The following is a 24,477-nucleotide window of genomic DNA, read 5'->3' as shown; positions in this document are numbered from 1 at the left end:
ACCTAGGTCCAAAGCGCTGTGTTACTGCAGCGTTGTGCAGCCCACACAACACTGTGGGACACAAGTTATTTTCAAACGACGCAAATTGAAATAACTGTAAACTTTAAACAAATAGATTCCCTCTTTTTTTCACCAGCTCAGGTAGAAGAGAAACCAGCTCCTTTCACTTTTTTTGCATTGCTCTGCCCAACGCTTGCACAACTTTGCCTCTGTTCCCATGTTTCACCTGAAATTCTAGGAGAAAATGTATTAAACCCAGCAGGAGGTGGAGAAGGGCTGTGAAAAAACACGTTATCTACCTTGTACCCGGGTTTTCTCCCTCTCTTCTTTGGGATCTTCACGACTGGCAGAGCACCGGCTGGGGCTGAGTAGAGGTTGTGAACGGCCACTTTGATGGGTGCCGGCTGGAGCGGGGGCCGCCCTCGCTTCCTCCCCGCCATTCGGGGGGACTGCATCTCCCCGGAGCCCAGGCTGGCAGGCAGGCACGACTGGTGGCTCATCTGTCCCGGGGCTGCTGATCAACCATAAGGGAGAGAAAAAAAAAAAGAAAAGAGCTTTTTATTTATTTTTCAAGTTTAGGTTTTTCATCCAAAGGCAGTTTTCTCATACTGTCATTTTCATTGTTACCATCAATCATCAAGCAGCAAGAAAGATGCCACAGATGTGCACTCCTGGGTGGGATTCACCTGACCACAGCTGGCTCAGCTTCTCCAAAGCAGGACAAAACCCTTGCCATGCCCGTTTCTTTCTGCTGACCGTGGATACAGGACAGGGAGCTGGCTCAGGTGGTGAGGTCTCTATCGCAGGTGAATCCCACAACAGCCACCTTAACCCTGCATCCTGCAGAGAAGTGTGATGAAGGCATGAGCTTGCACCCATCAGTCGGTGCCTGCTTTCAGAGGGAGTTTGGAGTAGATGAGGTCCCTGCCAACCTGATTTTTTCCTGCATTCTGTGGTTCTGCAAATCCTCCCTCACCTCGGAAGTGCTACCGATACCAAAATGGACTTCCCTCTTCCCTCCGCAGGACTCCTGAGCGGGGAGGCAGAACTGGACCACAAGGCTGCCAGCACAAGGTAGCCGCGTTAGAGGAGAATTGCCAAACATTTACTCTCTGCAATTTAATAGCATCTGTTACCACGCATGTTAGTAGTGGGCTTTTGGATGTACTCCATCAAAAGCCGTTATTTTGCCACAACTCCATACAGCTGATGAAGTTGAGCAGGGGTAATGGAGTGGAATCTGGTCCATTTTCCTCTGTCCAGGTTTTAATAAAGAAAACAAATATACAACCATACCCGGAGTGCCAAGGGAATATACAGCATTCTTCATAGCTTCTGGCAAGGGTCAGATGCTAACGAAGGTCAATTAAGAAAAACCCCAACTGCAGAAATATGTTTTCAAATGTTGGTTTGTCCAGGCATCTGCTTTCCTGCGCGTGGGCAGAATACTAGTCCCAGTCCTGCCTGAATATAGTGCTAGACATAAGGGTCTAAGCAATTCCCATGCTTTTATGATAAGCCTTGCGATGGCTGACGCTTTCAATTTCATGCTCCCTCAGGCCAGTGATAAGGGAAGACTCCCAGCTCTCTGTTTTTACAGAGCAGACTCATAGCCCTCTCAGCTACAGAGAAAAGCCTAAAGATGTGGTCCATGAGCATCCTCTAAGCTCAAAAAACATAAAGCAAGTAAGGTTTGGTTTTTTACTACAAACAACTATGAATTTTTACAAAATCTACAAATGGTAAAATCTACAAATTGCTCACCACACTTCAAATCTCACAATTTCAGAAGGCAGTGTGATCGGACTGATCAGAGCTGACATTGCTGGAAAATGAAATCAGGGTTGCTCACCCACATGGTGGGAAGGGTACCACTTGATAGGGGCCTCTGGTGACAAGTGTCTGCAGCTGGGGGTTTCTCTGCTTCAAAGGCAAACATATTTTGCCTCGTTAAAAATTTGTAAGCATGACTGACTAACAAGCAACTCACTTCTCTGGCTTATCCGGTCAATAATTTACACAGTCTGCTGTAGGATCAGAAAAAATAGACAGCTCCCAGTCCTACCCTCCAGTAAATGCATTTATTTGCAATATATTAAAACCTGAGGTTTCTTAATAACACCAGGGGCATCTGCTCAGTTCAGGCAGATCCATTACATATGGCAGGACTTATAGATTGACTATAAAATTTCCAGTCTTCATCATCAGCTGCCTAAAACTCTCATGCAAACACTGAATGTCTAACATCAGATCAGAGCAAACCTGCAGTACCTAATTTACAATATTGTCCAGGGCCGCTGTGGTTGCACTCTCCAGGCATGTTCAGCCAGCTCAGGAACCACCTGAAGGCCCGCCACCGTGCTCTGATTTTTCCCAAATGAAAGTCTCGTGTGACTGCAGAGAGTCATACTTTCAGGGTTAAAAGCACGAGGCTTACCGCAGCAGGAGTCAAATGGAAAAGCACTGTCTATCCTGAGCATCACCACTTTCCTTCTGGCTTCAGCAGTGTGCATTTTCCTCCCTGGAGTGCTTTCTGAGGGACACCCTTGGTGCCTCTTCCACCTCCCAAAACAAAATGTCCCCAGGATGTTAACGTTAGCGGCTGGCTGCGGGCAGGGAGTTCAGCAGGGAAGGGAAATGCAAGGATTACATTGGATTTGGCACAAAAACCCGCTATGAAAGACTACTGCTTCCGGCTTTGCATTTCGGTCTGCTTTAAACAAAGCCTGGCAATGCGAACAGACAAGCCCAGCCCAGGTTTGCTCCCTGCTTGGGGAAGAGCAGCGGTTCCTACAGTGGTGGCCACTGGTGGCCATGAAGCTGTGAGGTACGGTCCTGCATCGAACACCACGCTGTGTCGCCTTTATTGTATTCTCCTTCAATGGTAAAGGTAGGTGGTGGCACCTCAGAAACTGAGAATTAACAGCTCCCGAAGCAAAAGAGCTGCTGACCTAAAGCACTTCTTTGACTGAGATGCTGCTTTCTTTTGCAGCTGGTAAGGTATGAAACACGTGGTGGTCAGGAAACACACTAAATATTATCAATCACAATTCTTTTTTTTGTCCTCTGTCTCTGCTTTTGAGACTTGTGGCACTGTGCTTTGGCAAAACCTCTTAAAACTCCTTGCCACATGCGCGGACACATGGGACCCAACTGGACTGTGCACCAAATGATTTCAGTGTAGTGTATTTGAATTGATACAGCAAAGACAAGAAGCCAACTGCAGTGTACAAGCTGTTGCTATTACACTTAATTACAAGCCCAACCATGACTTGATTCTCCTGTCTTGTGTGCTAAGGGAAATGGAGAGCGCCTTTGGTGGCATTTACTGCATTACGCTGCTGCAGATCCTGGAAGGCAAGTGTGCTCCCCAGCAGCGGCGGAAAACAGCAGAGAAGCAAAAAATGCCTCTGTCTGACAGTGGGGGGTGACAGCACGACCTCCTCTTACAGCCAGGAGAAAGCTCTTGGGTAGGCTGGAAAAACAGGCAGTCAAATTGCGGGTCGGCCAGAGGGACACAAGGACTTGTCCGATTGCCCCCCAACGAAGTCAGGGTTTTGCCTCGGAAGGACTTTCCGACCGCTGACACAGCCTGGGCTTGACCCACGGCTCAGGGGCTGGAAAGCTGGGTGGCTTCAAGGCAAGTTAAGAGAACTTGATGCAATTTAAGGGCAAATTCAAGGAAGCAAATTGCAGGCTACTAGCAAAGGCGCCGCCTCAGTTCAGGAAATCACTGTAGTACAACTAGCCCGGGAGTATTTTGGGAGGGAAATCGGTATGCGTTTGCCCTGTCCTTGTACTTTTCCTAAGGCACTGGCTTTGGACAGCTGGGGATGCTGCAGCTTCAGTCTGACCTGGGTCTATCACTTTCCCATTCTTAGTTTAAAAATAACAGCAGGAAATTGCTTTACATTTGTGGCTTCTCATCACTTAATGCAGGGCTAGACACAGGGTAACCTTTCCTTACTTGTCTCTCAAACATTGTCATCTGGAAATTTAATTCCCAACCCTGCCTTCCGCATTGCCCCATCAGATCCCAGAGAGGAGGCAGCAGGGAAACATCTCTTCCCACCCCAGCGCCTAGGCGAGAGCTGCGGGAAGGGTCAGATCTTGTCCCCCCTGGGCAGCAGAGGTTCTACCATGACTTCAGAGGATCCTGAGGAGCATCCTGTGCACAGCAGTCTGCCCCTGTGGAAAGCCAGGGGTGGAGAGAAAAGACATGCCTGAGACCAACACCGGTGACCTGTAGGATGTTTCTAACAGCCCGTGCTTTGCACTGTGCTTGCCCTGCATCATGTGTTGCTGTAGACGCTGTATGATTAGCAACACAGCTTACCGTGCCAGCAACTGTAGCTGATAGTGGAGGGAGCTACAGTGCATTTCCTCCCAAGCTGAGTATTTTTGATGGACTGCAAAGATCCATTCTTAATAAAAATAAACACCTGCAATAAATGCAGCTTTTAACCTGTGCTACAGTAACTGCAAGGGCTGAAGGTAAAAATATCACATTAAATTTTATACCGGTAATTCCAGAGGATGATCATTTAGACTTGGTTTACACCAGGTGTCATGCAAACCCCTGCCTGGACTGGCACAGGGATGACGCATAGGGAAGGAACAAGCTATTCATGCCTTAAGCCAAAGGAAGGTGCAAAAGTGCAGTTGAGTAGAAAATGTGTCCGTTTCGCAGCGGCTGAAGGAGAATGCCCTTCACTCCCAGTACAGCCACTGGTCCCAGCTCCAGAAGGACTCTGATCCAGGAGTCCCTGCCAGCACTTGCAGTCCTGCCTCCAACAGTTGACCCCTGCAGAGCTTCATGTCTCCCAGATCTACATACCCAACAGCTGTATGTGGAAAAGGTATAAACTTCTTGTAATCTTGTCTATCTTTCCTTCAGCTGTTGTTCAGGAAAGCACACTCTGCAGGGGAACATCACATTACTAAATGGGAGGGAGGGGATACTTTTCAGCCAGTAACAGGACTATTTTCCCCTCCCTTCTCTGTGCACACAGGGCAGCCCTTTGACTGTGAGCACTCAGAGATGACGGCCTGTGGAGTAGGTGAGCAAAATCAGCAGCATTGCCTGATCTGGAAGCAAAGCTTTATATCTGCGTGCTCCTCTTGGGTAGTATTCAGGGACGTGAGGCATTACACATCTCTTCATCATGAATACCAAAGCAGTACAACATAGTACATGAAAGGTAAGTGTTTAGTGAAGCAGACAGTAGGAATTTTTGCTAATAAAAGCTTTGAACCAATATTCTCTGCATGCCTGGATGTGATGGCCTAACAATGTTGCATGAGAGCACCCATCTCACCATTGCTCAAAGAAAGGTCAGGATAGTTTTCAGCCCTGGCATGAAGTTCTTCTACAGGGACTTGCAAAGCTCTTCTCTTTTCTTGCCTATTGCCTTGGGGATTGAAGTGAGAACAAGCTGCTTCTCTGGGGGACGCTTTTGCCCATTTTGACCTCAGGAAGATAATTTCTACATAAAACCCTTGAGACTGTCCAGCCAGTGGGATCTGAGTAGAAAGGCCCATTTTCCCAAACCAATCATTAAAGAAACAAATACCACAAATATCTGTGGTAGTTGGGAACCGAGATTGTGTTTATATCCACCTAATTTCAAACCTCTGTTCATCAGTGACCTCAGTACAGGTGCCTCTGATCATTTCAGATGCGATCTCTCTTACACCCTGTGTCACATCTGCCAAAATGTCTTGGGCACCTCAGGTCATCTCAGGTGGCACTAGATGGCTATTTTAGGCAACCAGAGTTAGCTATAGGGAATAATTCAGTAGCAGATTAAGACACCTAAATGCCTGCATTCAGACTCTTATACAGAGGTGTCTGTGTGTGATGGATGTCTGACGTCCCGTGGTATCAGTGGAGATCTAGCCAATATGGTTGAAGGCATGCAGTCGTTCAGATGGACAAATACAGATGTAGTTTTGTGGTGGGCTCAGTGGCTCTAGGGTCCACTGACCAGGTGTGATTTGATGATCATAGGACCTTTGTTACTTTCTTGTAGAGACCCGTGCTAAGGTGTCGTAATCCTTAACTGATCGCATTTCTAAAAGTTGGGTTTGACTTGTCTGTTTTATTCACAACAATAGGGTGAGGTTAATCACGTACTATGTATACATAATTCTTGTGTTTATAAAAGCAAGGAACCTCATACCTAGATATCTACAGTGCCCAGGTGTATCCCACCCTTGGCCACTTGTGCCTACCCGCAGTGACCAGTTCTGCTTTATCCTGTGTTCAGGATATTTCTGGTTAACAGTACATTGCATTGCAAAAGAAATCATTGCCTCTTTGGAAGTGAAAACTCAAGCTTCACAGATAGGAAAGACTTGAGATTCCTGACCTTGTCCCTGCCTCCCTGTGAGGTCCCGAGTGAGGAACTTCCTACCCTTTTAGTGTCTCGCTTCTCCCACATGTCCCACAGCATCTTCTCCAGGAGGCAGGAAAACAACCAGACATGCGAAGCGACTTGCTGGGGACAAGGCCAGCTGATGGCAGGGTCCAGGCTCCTCATGCTCCCATCACCCATATCCCAACCACTGCCACACATTGATTCTCAAGGAAAAGTGAGCAAATATTTCGGTAGCTCTCATTTGGCCAAAATAATGTGTTTCCTCTCTTAGTTCCTGGAGTAGTTGAATTTTGCCGTGTCTTAAACATTCGTATCCCGTGTTTTAAACATTCTCACATGCAGTTTAGGAAAGGCTGAAGAAAATGCAAACACCTTTTCTTCTGCTTGGAGCCTCTCCCAAGGAGACTGATCCTTAGGTATTCAAAAGAGGTATTTGTGAGTCTTCCCTACACAGAGCAGTGCTACAGCAAAGCCTGTAAGCAAATACAAGGAGGAGTGAATGTAGTTTTGTTCCGGGCTGTAAAAACATGGCTTTCTAATGAGCTGTAATCTTCTGATAAAGCTGGTGGCCATATATCATTTTATGCCTGCAGCACAGCAGAGATTTAACTCTCCTTGATGGAACTGAAAGTAGCAGCAGCATCCCAAACAGCATACACCAGCATCCGTCACTGCATAGACTCTGTCTACCTTGCCCTGGAGCCATCATGTCAGCCAGAGAGACAATGGGAGATGGTGCAGGCGAGATGGGCAAGTTCTCCTTCAGTGCCGTCATTCCGTGGGTGAGACACGCATGGCAAAAACGTGGTGTGAATTTTTTAAGCCTACCTTCCTGCAGAGTAAGAGTTCATGTGTTTACAAACTCGTGGTCTCATTCAATTCTTATATGACTTTTGGACTCATTGACTCATTTCAAACAGACCTGACGGAGCAACTGGTGCAAAGGTTTGCAGGTGTAGTGGAAATGTGTAGAAGACAGAGATGTGCTCCCTGAGTTGCGCTCCCCCAGTGTTGGCCACACACCTTAAGAGACAGTGGGAGCAGAAGACAGAATATAAAAGCTTCAACGCTGGGAAAAGCTCTTATCAGACCAGACACCAGAATCAGGCAGTTACAGGACACAAATCTATAGAAAACGAAGCATCCTTCTCTCCTCTGCTCAGGAAACTACCTGCGGCTGTTCTTTTAGTTGCTCCGTGTTTGAGTTTGTTCGCTGGCTGCTGCACAGGAACTGAAGGAGGTGCAGCAGCCAGGCTGGACAGGCTGGCACACTGCTGCTCGGCTATTCGCGTCTCGGGGAATAGCACATTTCTCTTTGGAGCTAGTTTCAGCCCTTTTTACCTGCGTGTCTCCAGCTGCAAAGTGCACTGAAGGTTACACTGCAATAGCAATTGCATGGCGCTTTATTAAAAAATTTGACAGAGGATCCAAATCAAACCGCGTTCAAACAAGAAAACATCTTTTTTTTCTCTTGCGAACGTGTCCCAGTGCAGCAGAAACCCAGCAATGTTTCTGCCATGGGTGCTTTGCTGGCTGCCCCAGGCTCACGAGTGGCAGAGCCCCTTCAGAAGAAGTCCTGCAGCAGGCTTTGTCTCCGCCTGCTGCGAGCAGGTCCTGCAGAGCTGCTTTTGGTATTTTCGCAGTCGCTGCATTAGGACAGGAAAGAACCAGGCATCGTGCAAGCAGCGTCCAGTCCTGTACCCTTCCCTCTTCTCCTTCTCTTGGTCTGGGTGCTTTAATGAAGGGGCAGGGAGCTGGTAGGAAATAGCACAGAATTCTTCAAAATCCAGACAAAAAGTATTGAGGGTGTCTGTTCCTTTCCTTGTTACTAAGAGCAAAAGAAAGAAAAAATGGTTCCCAGTGTCATCTTACAGTCTGATTTTTTTTTTTTTGTTAAGTTAAATTCAGCAGCAGTGACAGTGCTGTCCTTGAGGAGGTGTTCTTTTGAAGGATAGCACCCTGGTGGCAGCAGGCAGAGCAGTAGCTGCGTGCCCCCTCTCGCTCAGGTTTGCTTAATGAGCCAGAAGAACTTGAAAACCCCGGCGAGAATGGGACCCCCAGGAGCAGCAGAGGCCAGCCTTGCCTCCTGATCTTACCTTTCTTCATTTGGCCTGATGGTTTTGTTGCAGACGAGTAGCCTGTGGCGGGGAATTGAGGAAATGAAACTTTATGGAGAGAGAGCGAGCGAGCGTGGGCAGAGCACCAAAAGAAAAGATGTGAAAAATGAATGCGCCGAGGCCACGGGAGTGGCAAGGGTCGCTCTGCTGAGGGTGGTCAAGCCAAATGTGCAGAAAAAAAGGAGAAAACAAAGGCAATTCCTTCCTTCTCTCTCTCTTATGTGGAGCTAGTAGCACCACTTCTGATATTGCAGAGAAACAAGAAGAAAAACAGTGCTTGGATTGTCTCCCACCTGGACAAGCTGCAGGAGAGGGTGGAGTTCCTCTTGCAGGTCTTTGCCTCAGACTGGTTTACCTCTTGCAAGACAAGGTCCCAGCCAAACAACTTGAGTCCCTCGTCTCACTACCCCGAGGCCTCCTGCCTCAGCATCTGGGTATGCAGAGGTGCCATTTCAGTTTGCTAAAAAGAACCTCTTAAAATCCCCTCTTCTGAAATCCTGAGGGTGGTAAAATGTAGTGGGCTGCTGGCAGAGCACTCCAGGAGCCGTGCAAAACTTCCTCTGCAGGCTTGGAGAGGCAGAATGGAAGGCTGAGGCTGAAGGCTGAGTATTATAAGGTTGGTATTTATTATACAAGTAGTTACTCCTGCACTCCTGCAGACTTGCAATCTCAGGATTACTGTTTGCCAAGCCTTCCTATCAGCCTACCTCTATTTCATCTCCTCACCGTCCCCACCTCATCTGGGAGCCCTCCCCTCCACACTGACCGGCTGCAAAGTTTCTGAAGGAGGCAGATCCTCTCTCCCATCACCTCCACAGCCCGTTACGCTCCCTCTGCTCAGGAGGCTGATGGGATGCTTCATGCCGCACCAGCATCATTCTGGGTGTAGGGAAGTGTGATGGAGCTCTGCCATAAGCAGAATATACCTCCCGTGGGCCCTCCACTTACTTCCCCACTGCCCTGCCTCTGGCCATCCGCAGTCTTGTCACCAAGTGACTTTTCCAGTGAGCAGGAGGATTGTAATGCAGAGCAGATCTCTCCTTTCTCCCTAAACCCCCAGATGTGATTTCCAGCACCAAGATCCTCCAGCCTCGGTTTCCCCAGCTCAACTCCTGAATGCTGGAGATTCAAAGATGGCCAGGATTTCTGTTATTAATTAATTAGATGACACTGGAACAGATCTTTCTGTGAATGCATGAATGTTTGTATCCTTGATAGGGCTTTGGCCCGTAAAACTGAGGCTGAGGGATTCTGCACCAGCAATTAAACTTAAATTGGGCTTTGTATTGTCACAGGTCCTGTTTCACATATTCAGCCAAGCGATTGCTGGTTGAGACACCCTTGTTTCTGATCACACACTTTGCCAGTGTAATTTACAGGTTGCTTTCCAGGAGTCCCCTCTTGCCATTAGCTTTGTTACCGGGGTACTTGCGCGTTTAACAAGCTAACCCTTCTTGAACCACAGGCACACAAAGCAATATCTTATTTATCTACAACCTTCAGGCCAGCAAAGAAAGCCCCAACTTCTCTTTTGAACAGTTACTTTGTCATCTTCTGTGTCTCGCGCAGAAGCCATATGCTTTCATCACCCATAAGCCACGGATCCTTTCTGCTCTCTGTTAAATTTTCAGGGGCAAAGATTTGGAACAAATGAATGTGAAATGAGCAACATTTATATTATGGCCATTTCAGTTCTCCAGCTGAGTCTGTAATTGGCTGATACTCATATTTTTTCCCTCTCGCTTCTCTGGCAGTACTCCAGCCTTTTCTTTTTTAACTGCTTGCCTTTTCTTCTCCCCCTCCCCCCCAAGTCTTCTATAGATTTTACATTTATGGGACATCTTCAACCAGTGTCTGCCATAAATGGATGAGCCTTACAAAGCTGTCAGCTCAGTTCAAAGAAGGATCCAAATATCTAGATAATTTCCCTGAACTGCTTCCAATGTTTTCTTGAACCAGCTATGCATTGCCCTTCCTGCAGGAAAAACAAAAAAGATTTTGACATTTGTATGTAGCAGGAAGAAGGACTTAACTCACAGAAGGTCAGTGTACTCAAGGCAGACAGTGGGAGAAGTGGCAATGTCCCCAGACTTCTCATTTTTCTAGAGCTAGGTGTCCTCTCACCACATGGAATCCCTCTCAGGTGCATTTGGCACAGGACAAGTTGAGGAGGATTTCGTATGTATTTCTGAAATGTGGAGGTGATGGAGGAAAATAAATAGCAACAGACAGTGGAGAGAAAGTCTCACCAACGTCCCACCAACATGCAGATGTGCTAGGATTCAGGATGCATATCCCAACTTGCCTGTGCACACTGCAATGAGAGCTGGCTGGGAATTTTTGGAAACCACAATGTATAAAAATTCTTGTTTAAGTGAGCATTTTGCATTACAGAGCCAGGTGAAACAAAACTTTTGTTGGAAAGCAGCAAAAGAGGCTGCATTCGGGTGGCAGAGCTGGAAAGCAGCAAAAGAGGCAGACTCAGTGCCCTTGCCTGAGCGCTCCCCAGCACATGGGAGCATGGAACTCTGATCCCCATCACAGTCAGGACTGAGCAGGAGTCCCTGTAACTACAACTACTACTAAATAAAAGAGGAGCAGGACTAATGCCCATCTCCAGGGCTTATGGGCGCAGCGGAGCTTGCATCCACATGGCTAAGGTTGGCCCCTGGGCTGCAGATTTGTCTTGGGAGAGTTAGATGGAGTAACCTGGAAGAAAGCTAGGGAGGATGCTAATATTAAGCAGAGTGGGGAAGGTTGAAAGCTGTCCTCCTTTTCTACTTATAAAAAGGGGTGCTCTATTACAAGGAGATGGCGCCTCAATGACAGACTGTTACCCAATGTGAGATCCTAGCTTCTCGTCGCCTGCTGTCATGGCTCTCTTATGTTGTGCGTATTCATCACAGGGTGACTCCATCCCAACCTCACACACTGGATACGAGGGCACTGGCTTGGTGACTTTCTCCCACGCACACTGAAATGGTTGTGATTTAAATCCAGCACAGGATGAGAAAGAACTTTCCACCCCCTAAACGCTGGTAGGACAGCAATCTGCTTCCCATCAACCTGGCTGATGGTGCCCCAGCCCAGCCTTTCCCCAGTGCCTACCGCGCCGGGGCCAACCTGGGCTGCACAACCTGGGCTGATCCCTGAAACCACCTGGAATTAGCAGAAAGAGTCAGCAGTACAGAAGCTAGAGTCAAGTTGAAAAACTCCCTGTCTTCCCCAGATCCAGTGGACCTCCAGCTGTTTAATAAGAAATACGAGCGAACTTTATAGTGGAAAAGAGAAAATTGTCATGATGAGCAGCTTGAGGTGGTCTGGGTGTTTTTTTCTGGCATTTATTGCCTCCTGTGCCACTCTAGGCGTTTCATTACATACTATTATCCTCAATTACTTTGCCAAGTAAATACGTTTTTAACACAGAGGCAGCCCCTGTCCTGGGTACAACCCCCATCATTCCTTACCTTTCTTCAGCCCACAGTATGGATTAAAACATCTGTGCTTCCTTCCTTGCCAAATTAGGTCTACTGCATGAAATCACCAGGGCTAATGTGCCCATTTTGGAAAAAAAGGTGGGACAAACCCCTTTCCCATTAAAATGTACTCTCTGGGCAGTCTGAGCACTAAAGAAACAGTCCACTGCTTCTCCTGTCCCACACAAATGCTATCCCAGCAGCGTGCTGGGGACCCCCAGGCAGCTCGGGAGCCGTGTCCGGTCCCCCGGCTCCCACGTTGCCCCATGCTCTGCCTCCCTTTCTGTCTCCAGTAACATCCAGCCACTGACTCTGGGATGATTTCTCTCCAACACCAATACACTTGGCTGGATCGTGCATACCAGCTGGTAAGCTTACCACAGATATCTGTCCCAGGAAATAAATTAACCCCCTAAATCAGAAGAAGTGATATTACAAAAGTCAATAGGGAAATATCTTTTCTTAGACAGAGGGCAGGAATTTCACATATTTCTCACATAAAGTTATCTTTATTCCCTAGGGACCTGCTGCACTTTTATATTACATTTTGAGAAATAATATTTATAAAACATTCATCCTTTTCTAGCATAAACTGGAGTAGCTCTTATGTTTCTGTCTATAGAGACTTCAGGGACCACAGTTTCTGAAGATGCTCAAAGCTTTTACTTCCACGCACGGAAGATATGCTTAGAGTCAACCACGTTTTAACATTGTATTTGGACAGCATAAATAAAAGGGTATTCATTTAATCATTAAGTTCGGGAACAAGAAAAGCACGTGCATCACTTGCTAGAGTATGCTGTGTTGCCCAGGAATGCTTAGGAACTTGACAGTCATCCCGCTGCCATCACTTCCCACTCCAGAAGAAAAGCTCTGGTGCCTGAGTGACCACTGGGCAAGCTGGAGGAGGTTCGTGGGGCCGTCAGCGGTGATTTCGCCCAGCGCACCTGGAAGGCGAGCTCTGGCGGCTCGCAGGCTTGCTGCCTGCCTGCACACCGGGTCTGTCTTTGGGGGAGGCTGCAGGTGGCTCTCAAAATGCAGAGCGGACACATCTGGAATAAAAACATGCTGGGAAAACCACAGCAGATCCCAGACCTAAAACTGAACCGTGGGAACACCATGTGGCAAATTAGCAAGGTGTGACTCGCTGTGACAGGGGAGCAAAGCTTTGCTAACTGGGGCTGGTTACTAAAGCATTCAGCACCCAAGAGTAAAGTTTGCCCCTGTTTCGTTATATCTGTAATTCATTTTCTAAATAAACATATAACCTTCAAATTTCAAAGCTATTTTGATCCATTTCCCCTTCCAACGAACTACCGTTTCCTGTTTTCTAGATGATTTTTACATTATGTTTGGCAACAACCCCGTTTTCATCACTTAGAAACTCCATACTCAGAACAAAACCACTCCAGCTGGCTTGAGTGTCATCGTCTGCATACCTTGGGCAATCGGTTTTGCAAAATTGTACTGATTTAATCTCTGCTTTCGCTGTTCTTTAAAAAACACCCCAGATGAAAGGTCCCATTGAATGAACTTTCAGTTGGTTTGTACTTGCAGGTGCTGGTCAGTAGAAGGCACCCTTCCAAACCAGCTCTGAGGCCAACTAATGGAAAGCTTTCAGGCATGCTATGGAAACTAATCACAAAGTTTGGCCCCCGTGTAATTCCGTCTCTAGTTGGTGAGAGCAACACAAAGCACTAGCAGAAGGCGTGTATGTTCTTGCAGTCCAGCTTAAGCCTCCAAAACAGCTCTCTGTGGGACCAGGGAAGAGCTCACGTTGTGTACTCACCCCTGCACGCGGTGATTTTTTTCCCCACAATGCATTGAGTTTTTCCTGGTTCTCGAGATGCCATCATTTTCATATTTTCTATGTCTGTATCACAAAAGTGGCAAAAGATTTCTAGCACAGAATGGCAATGTCTTCCATTCCTGGCTACATTTCTTCTAACTAATTGGGACAACAATTCGAGTAGCAAAGACAGCTCATCACAGCTCTATGGAAATACCTGGGGCTGCCAAGGAAGAAGTGTCTCCACGCACAGACCGAGGCACGCAGCATCCTGAGCCTGACAGCAGCCACCCACTGCCTCATATTCTGATTTAGCATGGAGTTTTCACGCTCGGTGGCAGTGAGGGCTCCAGGAGCCACTCAGTGTCTGAGGACTCTACAACTCTGGACTCTACAACTACCTGAAAGGAGGTTGTAGAGAGGTGGGTGTTGGCCTCTTCTCCCAGGTGAATAATGACAGGACCAGAGGAAATGGGCTGAAGTTGCGGCAGGGGAGGTTTAGATCAGATATTAGGAAGAATTACTTTACTGAAAGTGGTCAGACACTGGAACGGCCTGCCCAGGGAGGGGGTTGAGTCACCATCCCTAGAGGTGTTTAAGAAACGTCTAGATGTGGCACTTCAGGGCATGCTCTAGTGACAGAGATTGTAGGTTGTTTGGTTGGACTCGATGATCTTAAGGGTCCTTTCCAACCATGAAGATTCTGTGATTCTATGATTCTGTGACTGTTCTAGTACGTGAATCACTAGAGAAGCAATGCGCAGTCCCAACCGGTAGCTCCCGCTTTCCCCCAGGAAGGGAGACCTCCATCACCTGCCGAGTGCAGCAAGAGCGCTGGTGAGGAGGCTGCTCTGCTCTGCTCCCCCATCCCACAAACCTCCCCAACCCAGAAGCCTTCATATGCACCTCCAGGGCCCGGACACACCTCTTCCCTGCAGAATCATTTCAAAATTGTTCAATAAAACATTCTGGCTTTTAATACCTCTATTCTGCCAGTGAGAAAACAGAAGTGATTACGAGACAGATAAAATATCTGCAGGTCACAGTTCACTCTGCCTGTCCCTGCGTAGGGGACGGGGACATTGGACGGAGGTAAGTCTTCTACTTCTCCCAAGTAACAGGTGATAGGACAAGAGGAAATGGCCTCAAGTTGTGCCAGGGGAGGTTTAGATTGGATATCAGGAAAAAAATTTTACACAGAAAGGGTTATTAAGCATGGGAACAGGCTGCCCAGGGGAGTGGTGGAATCATCATCCCTGGAGGTATTTAAAAGACGGGTAGACATAGAGCTTAGAGATACGGCTTAGTGATGGGTTTTGTCAGTTAGGTTGATGGTTGGACTAGATGATCTGAAAGGTCCCTTCCAGCCTAGAGAATTCTATGATTCTATGATTTTAAGTCATCCTATTTTTAGTTTAATTTTTAGTTTAGATGTGTGACGACATCACTCAAGGACACGTTATAAGCTTTTTGGGGCAGTATGGCATTTGGGACAATTAGTATGTATCTCTTCATGAAACCTCTGTGAAATTGCTTCAGATACCCACAGTAGAACAGGCAAAGTGCCCCACTGCGAACTCATCCTCCTGCACCTTAAAGACCAAGTCAGATTTACTCTCTTGCATTGTAATTCACATGGGATCCAACATCAACAATGTTGTAATTATGCCCCAAATTCTTTGTCTGAAGACATTTTCTCCACTTGGAGTTTATCCTGGTTTTCGCCCTCAAGCTTTCTTAGCTCCTTTATCACCTTTGAGAACACATGATTTTAACACACTTCATTCAGAGAGAACTTCCATGCTTGCAAGGAGCCTGCAAGGGGCTGTGGCACGGTGCCACCCACAGCGCATGATGAATGGAGCCTCCTGAATACCTGGAGGGATTTCAGACTTTATTTATTTCATTTTCCTTTGGCTTTCCTCTAATTTTGCACTCCCTTATGGAGCACGCTCTCCTGGCCTTCCCAGGGCATCGCGTCTCTCCTGTGCTTTACCACCCCTACGTTGACCAGCCTGAGCCACCCTCTCTAGCAGTCACCAGGCAGCAGGACCATGGTGTCAAGCTTTTCACTGTCCCAAAATTAGCATAAGAAGCCAGCACATTGACGGTGACTGTTGGCAAATGTGACCTTTTCAGAGGCTGGCTTTATTTATTTATTCTGTTGCCATTTATTTCTCCGTTGCCAAAAAAAAAAAAATCATAGAAGTCGTGCACTGTCTCCCAGATTTACTAACAACACTTATTAAAATATTTCTGACTAGCAACACTTTTTAATCAAACAGTAATTAAGGCTGCAGTGGCAGCCTAGGACACAGGCTGAGCACATGGCAAGACCAACATTCCCAGTTCCAGTTCCTCTGCACTTTGCCTCAGCTGTTAAAGTGCCAGGCACGAGTGCTCCCGCGGTTATAGACATACCCCCATGCTGGCACTAATGGCAGAAATGACTCAGGGGCAAGTACAGCCCTGTTCGCCATTGGACCTATATGTCACGTATTTGTATAAAATCACATGATGTTTGGGAAAACCAGCTCGTGTGATGTCCTAAAGCACGCAGGTGGGCACACATGGCAATTTTTGCCTGCTGTGGCAAACTCTCCCCTTCTTTGGCCCTGAGGACCATTCCCCTTGGCACAGCCTCCCACGGGGCTCACTGCCGTCTGTGTTTACTGAGCCGTGCCCTGAATCCCTGAGGGCATTCAAGAGGGGCTGGAGCCTCATGTCTTTCTCCTCCTGGCTCCTTGCCTGCTCTGAAGCTTCCACCCAGACAATGGGCTCCATCATCCCCCCTGTATGTCCCTATGCGTGAGACCTCTATATCTGCAGAGCTGGATGTTAATGAGTTTGGGAGAACTCCCCAGCTTCCAAATTAATTAGAATAAATCACCCACCAGAAGCCTCAATCAGTCCTGCTCTCCCTGTTTTGCAGGGGAGGATGTTCCTGCTTGCCTCCCACCAGACCGCACACCCCGACCACCCTTCGTTTTCTCCTCAGCATGGGGCAGCCTCCTGCCTACCCGGGTAAATAAATACCTGCCTCAGCCCTTCCCTGGACAGACTTTCTTGCTCCATGAGATCTAAGCTGACAGAGAGACAAAAGCCCTGCCACAAGGTTAACGGTAAGCTCACCTGAGCAGATCTTTCTGGTGAGGGACTTTTTAGGATGTCGGGTAATGGTAGGACTAGAGGGAATGGATTAAAACTAGAGATGGGACGATTCAGACTGGATGTTAGGAAGAAGTTCTTCACCATGAGGGTCGTGAGGCACTGGAACAGGTTGCTCAGAGAGGTGGTGGAAGCCCCATCCCTGGAAGTGTTCAAGGCCAGGCTGGATGGGGCTCTGAGCAACCTGATCTATGGGAGATGTCCCTGCCCATGGGGGGGGGGTTGGAACTGGGTGATCTTTAAGGTCGCTTCCAACCCTAACAATTCCATGATTCTATGATTCTTTTCAGCAATGACAAGTAATTGAGTTTCTTAGCTGGCTCATTGTCGGTCCCTGTTGTCAGCAGAGACTGCCACTGCTAAGTGTGCAAAAGTAATGGGTAAGGATAAAAGATCAATCATCATTTTTGCAATATTGTCTCCCAGTTTAATAACCCCATTTAATTAGAAATCATAGGTAGTAACCATGGCAGGTAAATTTAATATAAGTTCTGAAACACCTGAGATTGCAGGAATTTTACCATCTCTAATATTCTTGTTAATAAAAACTTCTCTGGAGTTGGAAGTTTCTCCCAGGAGTCTTCCCATATGCCACACAGCTCAAAACCAACCATCGCAGAGGACAGGCACGGGCCACCAGCGGGTCTTCGTGTCTGCTGCAGGGTGCCCTGACAAGCACAAGCTCCTGAGTGGCCGTGTAGCCAAGGCACAAACCTGTGGCTACACAGGGATGGGGCGAGACGTGACTACCTACTTGACAGAGCGGCACAGAGCAAACCTCCCAGTGCCACAGCGCCTCGCTGCAGCAAAACTTCACTTTTGCTGGTGTAGGTTTTCCCACCTGGCTCTGGGATGAGGGACAATTGTGCTGCCCAGCCCTGAGTCCAGGGTGAGGGGTGCTGGGTACCCTGCCAGGCTGGCAAGGATGTGGGGCTGCCTAATGTAATGCTGGGTAATGAGCCCGTCTCCAGCATCAGAGGGGGATTTGGAGTGATAGTTGCGTCTGACTGGGAAGCAGGATGAAATAGTAATTTTGTGACCGGTCCCATTAGCCTAATTTCTTAATTTTTGGTTTCAGAGCAAATTTACCTTCACCTAGACAGCTGTAAAGAACAAAAGAGCTACGTTCTCTGGTTTTTTTATTTAGCATCACCCAAAAAGCCCGTGTTCTGAGAGGGAAGGATATTTGCACAGGCTTAACTTCAGTGGCCTGATACAACTACAGCAATTCCATGAGGAACAAAACACATGAACGTGTGTCCAATAAGCTCAGTCAAGGGAAGAGCAGCTAGTGATAAATATCCCTGGACTGTTGGAGCTGTGAGGTGCCTCCTGAGGAGCCGGGCAGCAGTGCCACATGCACCCCCGCGAGGGTCAAGATACCCCTGGAACTTGTCCTCTTACCATGAGGTTTTTGTTGTTCACTTGCCTGGCTTCTGGCTCCTCTGGCTGATAGGAAGGAGAAGACACTCAGCTCTGCACAGAGCTTTGTGGCTGAGCAAGGGGAGGGCCAGCAAGGAGGACAGCATGGCCAGGAAGCTGAGAGCATCTTTTTCACCGCACTGCTCTCCTGCAGCCGAGATGGCCAAGGGAACGGCAACCACAGCTGAGGTTTGGCCACCCAGTCCCAGTCCCAGTCCCAGTCCTAGTCCCAGTCCCACCCCTCACTGGCAAGCCAAGAGTGAGGCTTCTCATCCTGGCCTCGGCACAATCCATGCATCCATGCAAACAGAGCAGAGGTGCCCAGAAAACGAACTGGACACAGGGAGCTGTAAAAACAGCAAGTTTGGATTAAAATACACCTCTGAGGAACAGCACGGCTCCACCTCACCGGGACTTGTGGATTTTCAGTTTCAGTGCTGTAGGTTCCCTCTAACATTCGTCGTGAAACTGGGTCAAAGCTACCACGCTTCACCTCGGCGTTGCTGGGAAGCCGTTGAGAAGCCCTGGTGCCCAGCCCAAAATTGGGCACACAATTGCAAATAAATGAAGCAAATAGTTGCTTTCCTCATCTCAGCCACCCTGGGGAGCAGCAGGCTGGTAATAAAAAGGCTTTTGCCCCAGGACAGGCTGAGGGTATACCCTGCTCCAGCCTTCACCATAGATCCCTCCTGCCCTGGTAGAGCAAAGAGTTTTGAGCTGAGCTGGTGCAGCAGGACTTGCACCCACCACTGCCTGTCACCCAGATGGGAGAGGCAAAAAATAGGCGTGCAGAGGGAGGGCAAAGACGGTTGCTCCCCAGAGCACACCTTATCCATGTCTGCAGCCTCAGCAGCAAGGCAGGGCCAGTCCCCGGGGGCTCCAGGCAGCCGGCAGCAAAGTGTTGCAGGGGGGACTTCCTTTTTTTGGGGGAAGGCAGACATAATACACCACATGCACGGGTGGTGCCCAGCCATGCTGCTCACTGACCTGCACAAACGTGGCCTCCCAGGCAAGGGAGTAAATGGCAGGAGAGACAAGCCAAATGAAACCAGAAAGGTCACTGCCACCCCTCCTGGGCACGCAGCAGGGCCATTGGGTGGGAAACAGGGAATGCCTTATCCAGCTGCGCCAGGACCTTACGAGGGACAGGGAAATCGTCTTCTCCCAGCTCTTGCATCCCACCAACTGCCCCCACTCCCACACAGGACGCTGTCTCAGCAAGGACTCAACCCTGCAAAACTTTTCTCTCTTGTGGCCACCAAAGCCTAAGGGACTGCAGCCACTTCCAAGTATGTGCCAGCTCGGATGTGACACAACACCCTACATGAGCAGCACCCTCCCTTCCTGCATTTTAAGGAAAACTGATTGAGTATCAGCACCAGAGAGGTGGTTTAGATTGCTAGGCATCCTTTTGAACGACTAAATGGCAGTGAGTAATACGTATTTACATACATTATGGTCTATTCCCCCATTGGAAAGCGATTTGTGTAGATAACTTCCATTAATGTTAAAGGGAGTCATTCACATAAATCCTCGGCACATTAATGGCCGACTAGCCTCCTCTCTGGACTATTTCGTGTTGCTGCATTTAGTGAGCGCAATATAAATGTGGCCGATTTAATATGCAAATAAATTCAAGTATTTACTGAGCCATAAGAGACAGTTACTAGGCACATCTCTCATTCACCGTTTATAGGAAAATAGATGGAGGCTGCCAGATGAAATCGGGAGATAAATGCTATAAACATTTTTTTAAGGCAACAGGGGAAAAGGTACTGAGTTTCCACATATACATAAATATTGATCAAAACCAGTTTCTTGAAGACATCTTCTTGTTTATTTATTTTTACTCTGCACGTGTGCTTTTACTACACATTCGCACTGAAGCTCTATTTGTTGCATTGCTGTTCCCTGCTGGTGGCACTGGGGTCCCTCCGGTCCCCTGGGGACAGAGCAGGGCCCTGCACCGTCCTCGCTGTGCTCACCTTGAAAAGATGGGCTGCCTGCTGTGACTCCCTCTTTCTCTGGCACCAAAATGTGAGCCCTCCCTTCAACGGCACCTGGCACAGGAAAGGGGAGGGAGACCTTTTGCACCATTTCTTCTCACGGATGCCCTCTTGAGAAGCTGCACGGGGCACTTGCAAAACAAGAGCCCTCTCCAGGTCTGCACTTTTCTGAGGCAGAGGAAAAACATCTTCTATGGGAAACAGATCTTAAAAATGTATCAGATATGGTATTACTGAAGTCCTTCTTCAGTTCCCTGTGTAAGATTTTTAAGATGCCAAGCCAAATGGATGTGCCCTCCTCAAGACATGTCCTCCGCAAGACTTTTCTTCCTGGTAACACTGATTCACTTGTTTATTCTTTCAGATGGAAAGCAAGGAAAAATTGTCTCTCTGTATCGCACAGTTCAATAGGATGGTTCATATGCTCGTGGAAATACGCAGATACATATTTTAAGAGGCCTTATCTACTGTTAGACTCCACAGCACTCTGCTGGGCTGCATCCCTATTGAATGCTGCTGGGCTTTTCCATAGGAGTCACCAACAAACCCCTGAGGTCTTTCCAGCATCCCCGTGTTGGCTCTGGGCTGGCGCGTCTGCCCGAGCTTGAGGGCGTGCAGGCATCTCCCTGCAGAGCCAGGCGGGAGCTGAGATGGAGCGCCCAGCACCACCACCCTGCTTGCCTGGCAGGACAGACCGGGATGGCCAGTTGCAGCGGCAGCTCAGCCCCAAACAAAAATGATAGCAGAGACAAAAAATACCCTTAATGGGGAATCCCCTCTTCTAATGTTGCCCTTCGGGTTTGTCCTCAGCTAAGACCCCCAGAGCTCCCCTTACCTCTCCTTGCAAAATCTCTTCTGCCCGAGTGCTGTCCCTGGCCAGGTTTGCAGCCCCCTCCCAAATCTTCGCTCTCTCCCCTGAGAAACATCCCACTCCCCACAGTGCCTGCAGGTGTAGATGGCTGCAAACCTACGATGTTTGGAAATCAGATCATTTTACGCACCAACTCTATAAAAGGGAGCCCCCACCCCAAACCTGCTTGCTCCCGTCCCGATGTGGCTGTGCCCCTTGGCTGCCTCCCGGGAGAGCCTCCATCGCCCCTTGCAGGGTGCAGTCCTGGCCTCACGGCCCAGGTGTGCCTGCTCTGCCCCAAATCCGGGCCACGCTGTGGGGCCAGGGAGCAGCGGGAGGCACTCAGGGAGCAGGAGGGCACCTGAGAGACTGATTTTGTGGCAAGGGGACAGGAGGTGGCAACGGGACACCCAGCAAACAGGACCAGCGGTGGTCCCTCGCTCCCACCTTTCCTCTTAATAGATTTGCAGTGTTTGAGCAACACATTCCCTCCAACCCTGAGTTTATAGAGTGCCTGAACATTTGCTGGAGCCTCTTGGGATGACAATGGCCATAATTCTCAATAAATCTGCCGGTGTCACAGGAGAAGGTCTTAAAAACTTACCTGTCTGTGGTGTCCTCTCCGGAAGGCAAGCAGGAAGAAATCACTTGGGGCCAATGCTGCTTAGAGGCTTTCAGGTCACCAAGGCCTTCTCCTGCCTTATGGGGATGTGGCAACTTCCTCCTGCTAGCAAGAGGGGGCTAATGCACATGGCCACCAAGAGCCCCTTGCACAGGCAGCTGCCTGCAAGCCAGCCTGCTCAGCCTGGGGACATCTCAGGGTGGCATCTTCCTCCAGGGAGCTCTTTTGGGAGGACTTTCTTTGTAGGAAATGCTCATTGCAACGCTCAGTTAGCCCTGTCGGCTGCGGGGAAACTGGATCTCGGGAGTCCGCCCTGCAAGGCTTGGGGTGTGGGGATAGCATGTCCTCACCTGCCATTAAATCTTAATCAGTTTTGAAGGGCAAGCGCTCACAATTAGCTTCTATATTGAAACCTCAGGTGCATGACACCTGCAGGAAGATGGGGTGAAAGAAGAAAGCATCTCATACCTTCCCTGCGCCTCCCACCAAGTGAAACACGCCACGTTTTGTGCTACCTCCTTCACATCATTGAACCACAAGCGGAAGCGTGGTGAGAGAGAGGCAAGCATCAGGAAAAGGTATTTACACAACAGACAGTTGTGTAAAAGGTATTTACACAACAGACAGTCCGGTCCCTCAGCAAAAGACACATGGACACGTGGCCGCTTATATCCAAGGAGCATGTCAAAGAGTACTATAGCTGATTTTTTACAGATTTCTTGTGCTGCTTGAGATCAGGAATCACCTATAGCTGCACATGCTGTGGGATTAATCCTTTCCAGCTCTCCCTGGGAAAACAAGGCTTGCACAGGTGCCAGCAGAGCCCCAGCAGCTGAACTGTGGCTGCTCCCTGGCACCCTGCACCGAGGTGGGACCAAGGAGTGCAGCGGGGTGGCCAGAATGTGGATGGAAGGTTTAATGGAGGAATCATAGAATGATAGAATGATTGAATCATAGAATCTTCATGGTTGGAAAGGACCTTTGAGATCATCGAGTCCAACCATACACACAGAAAAAAAAAACCCAAACTCCTACAATCTCTGCCGCTAGAGCATGCCCTGAAGTGCCAAATCTAGACCTCAGGCTTTCCCCTGCCCTGCACCAAGTTGCAGCCCCCTTCCCTTCTGCCCCCCAGTTGCAGCAGAGCACCCAGGGCCCATGAGCCCCACAATGCAGGCAGGAGCAGACCCTCTGCCAGCAGTACGGCGACCGAAGCACTGAGAGCAATTTAGGGCACAGCCCCGAGCTCAATTTCAGTCACACCTGCCGTAAATCAAGAAAATGCCAGGGAATGCTCCTGGGAGCCCTCGAATATATAAGTATTCGAAGCCACAAGAGCAACAGCTGGTCCCTGCGAAAGCTTGTGACGGTCTGACATTTTGAACACTGAGCGTGCCGGTGTCCGCACATGTGGCAGGTAAAAGGAGCAGGAAAACAGGGGCGTATTCCTGGCCCCGCTGCTGACCAGGAACGGAAAGGGAACCCTGTCCTTTGAATCGCACACCCAAACCGAACAGAGCAACAAAGTCAAACAGGTGGAGAAGCAAAAGGCTGGCATTTATAGCAGCATTTCTCCCGTACGATGAGAATCACCTTTAAAGATGGGGTCAGGATAAACTGCAGGGCAACAGCAAACTGTTCGGTTCAAGAGAAATTATTCATCCTTCAGCAGAACATAATTACATATCCAGACTCTCTCTGGGCAATTCTTTATTCGGGCCAAATTTACACTAGTTCCTAAAGGGAGCAGTCAACCTTAATGAACGACTTACAGTTTCATCATCTTTGTAAGGCTTTATTAAAAAAAAAGAATATCAGAAGTTTAGATCTTTAATTAGTAAATTTTAACCCCACCTTCACTGCACATCACCCTTTCTTTTGGCAATTCCTTCATTCTTGTCAATAGGAAAACTTGGTGCAAAGATGCTACCTTAGATTATAAATTATTTTCCATTTTATTAGTCGATAGCAAATTTAGCCAGGACCTTTAATGCACCCATATATCATGATTCTGTTTGGCAGAGCAGCGTGTAATCCCCTGACGCACAAACTTGAATGAGGGGTTTGGTTTTTTTTTAATATACGGCAAAATAAAGTGAAAATTTTGCTTCCTTTGCACAGCAAACCAATTCCTCATGATGCAACTTGTTATGACAGAATTAATATACATAATTCATTTTTCCCTTTCAGGTGAGGCTGGAATATTTTTCTTTGTTATAAGTAAAGCAATTATTGTTCATTCTCACTGCGGGGAGCCCAGTGGTGACTATCACCTGTTAAATACTGTAGCTGCTCTTAATGGTCAGCTGGAGAACTCAGCTGGGAGTGTTTTATGTAAATAAAGCTGACTCCTCCTTTGCACCATTTTAAAGCTGTAGGGAGAGAAGTAGGGCAGGATTTTAGGGAACTGGGGTGTTTTTTCCTCATCGTTATGTTTTCCCTTTAAAAAACACTGTGATGCCATTGAGTATACTTTATGAAAGTGAACTAAGATCTCCTGAACGTAACAGGGCTTTGCTGACTTCAGTGTTATCAAATAGAAACATTTTGCTTCATTCCATTTTTAATAGAAATCATTGCTGTCTTACTCTCACCAGCTATTTCCTGAAGGTCTTCCTTACCCGAGCTATGCTTTTATGCCTTGTAT

General features: G+C 48.1%; 1 protein-coding gene across 1 annotated transcript in view; it reads right to left on the bottom strand.

Annotated features, from left to right (window-relative positions):
* Window positions 1-24,477, bottom strand: part of SCML4 (Scm polycomb group protein like 4) — a 70,486-nt gene that overhangs the window by 42,885 nt on the left and 3,124 nt on the right. Inside the window, exon 2 of the mRNA XM_074578330.1 lies at window positions 300-514. Within this exon, the coding sequence (XP_074434431.1) occupies window positions 300-500 (201 nt within the window). The 5' untranslated portion in view covers window positions 501-514. The remainder of the gene's footprint in view (window positions 1-299; window positions 515-24,477) is intronic.

Source organism: Larus michahellis, chromosome 3 (assembly GCF_964199755.1).
Source record: "Larus michahellis chromosome 3, bLarMic1.1, whole genome shotgun sequence".
Classification (NCBI taxonomy): Eukaryota; Metazoa; Chordata; class Aves; order Charadriiformes; family Laridae; genus Larus; species Larus michahellis.
Note: the sequence above shows the minus strand (reverse complement) of the source record. Positions and strands in the feature narration are given on the sequence as shown.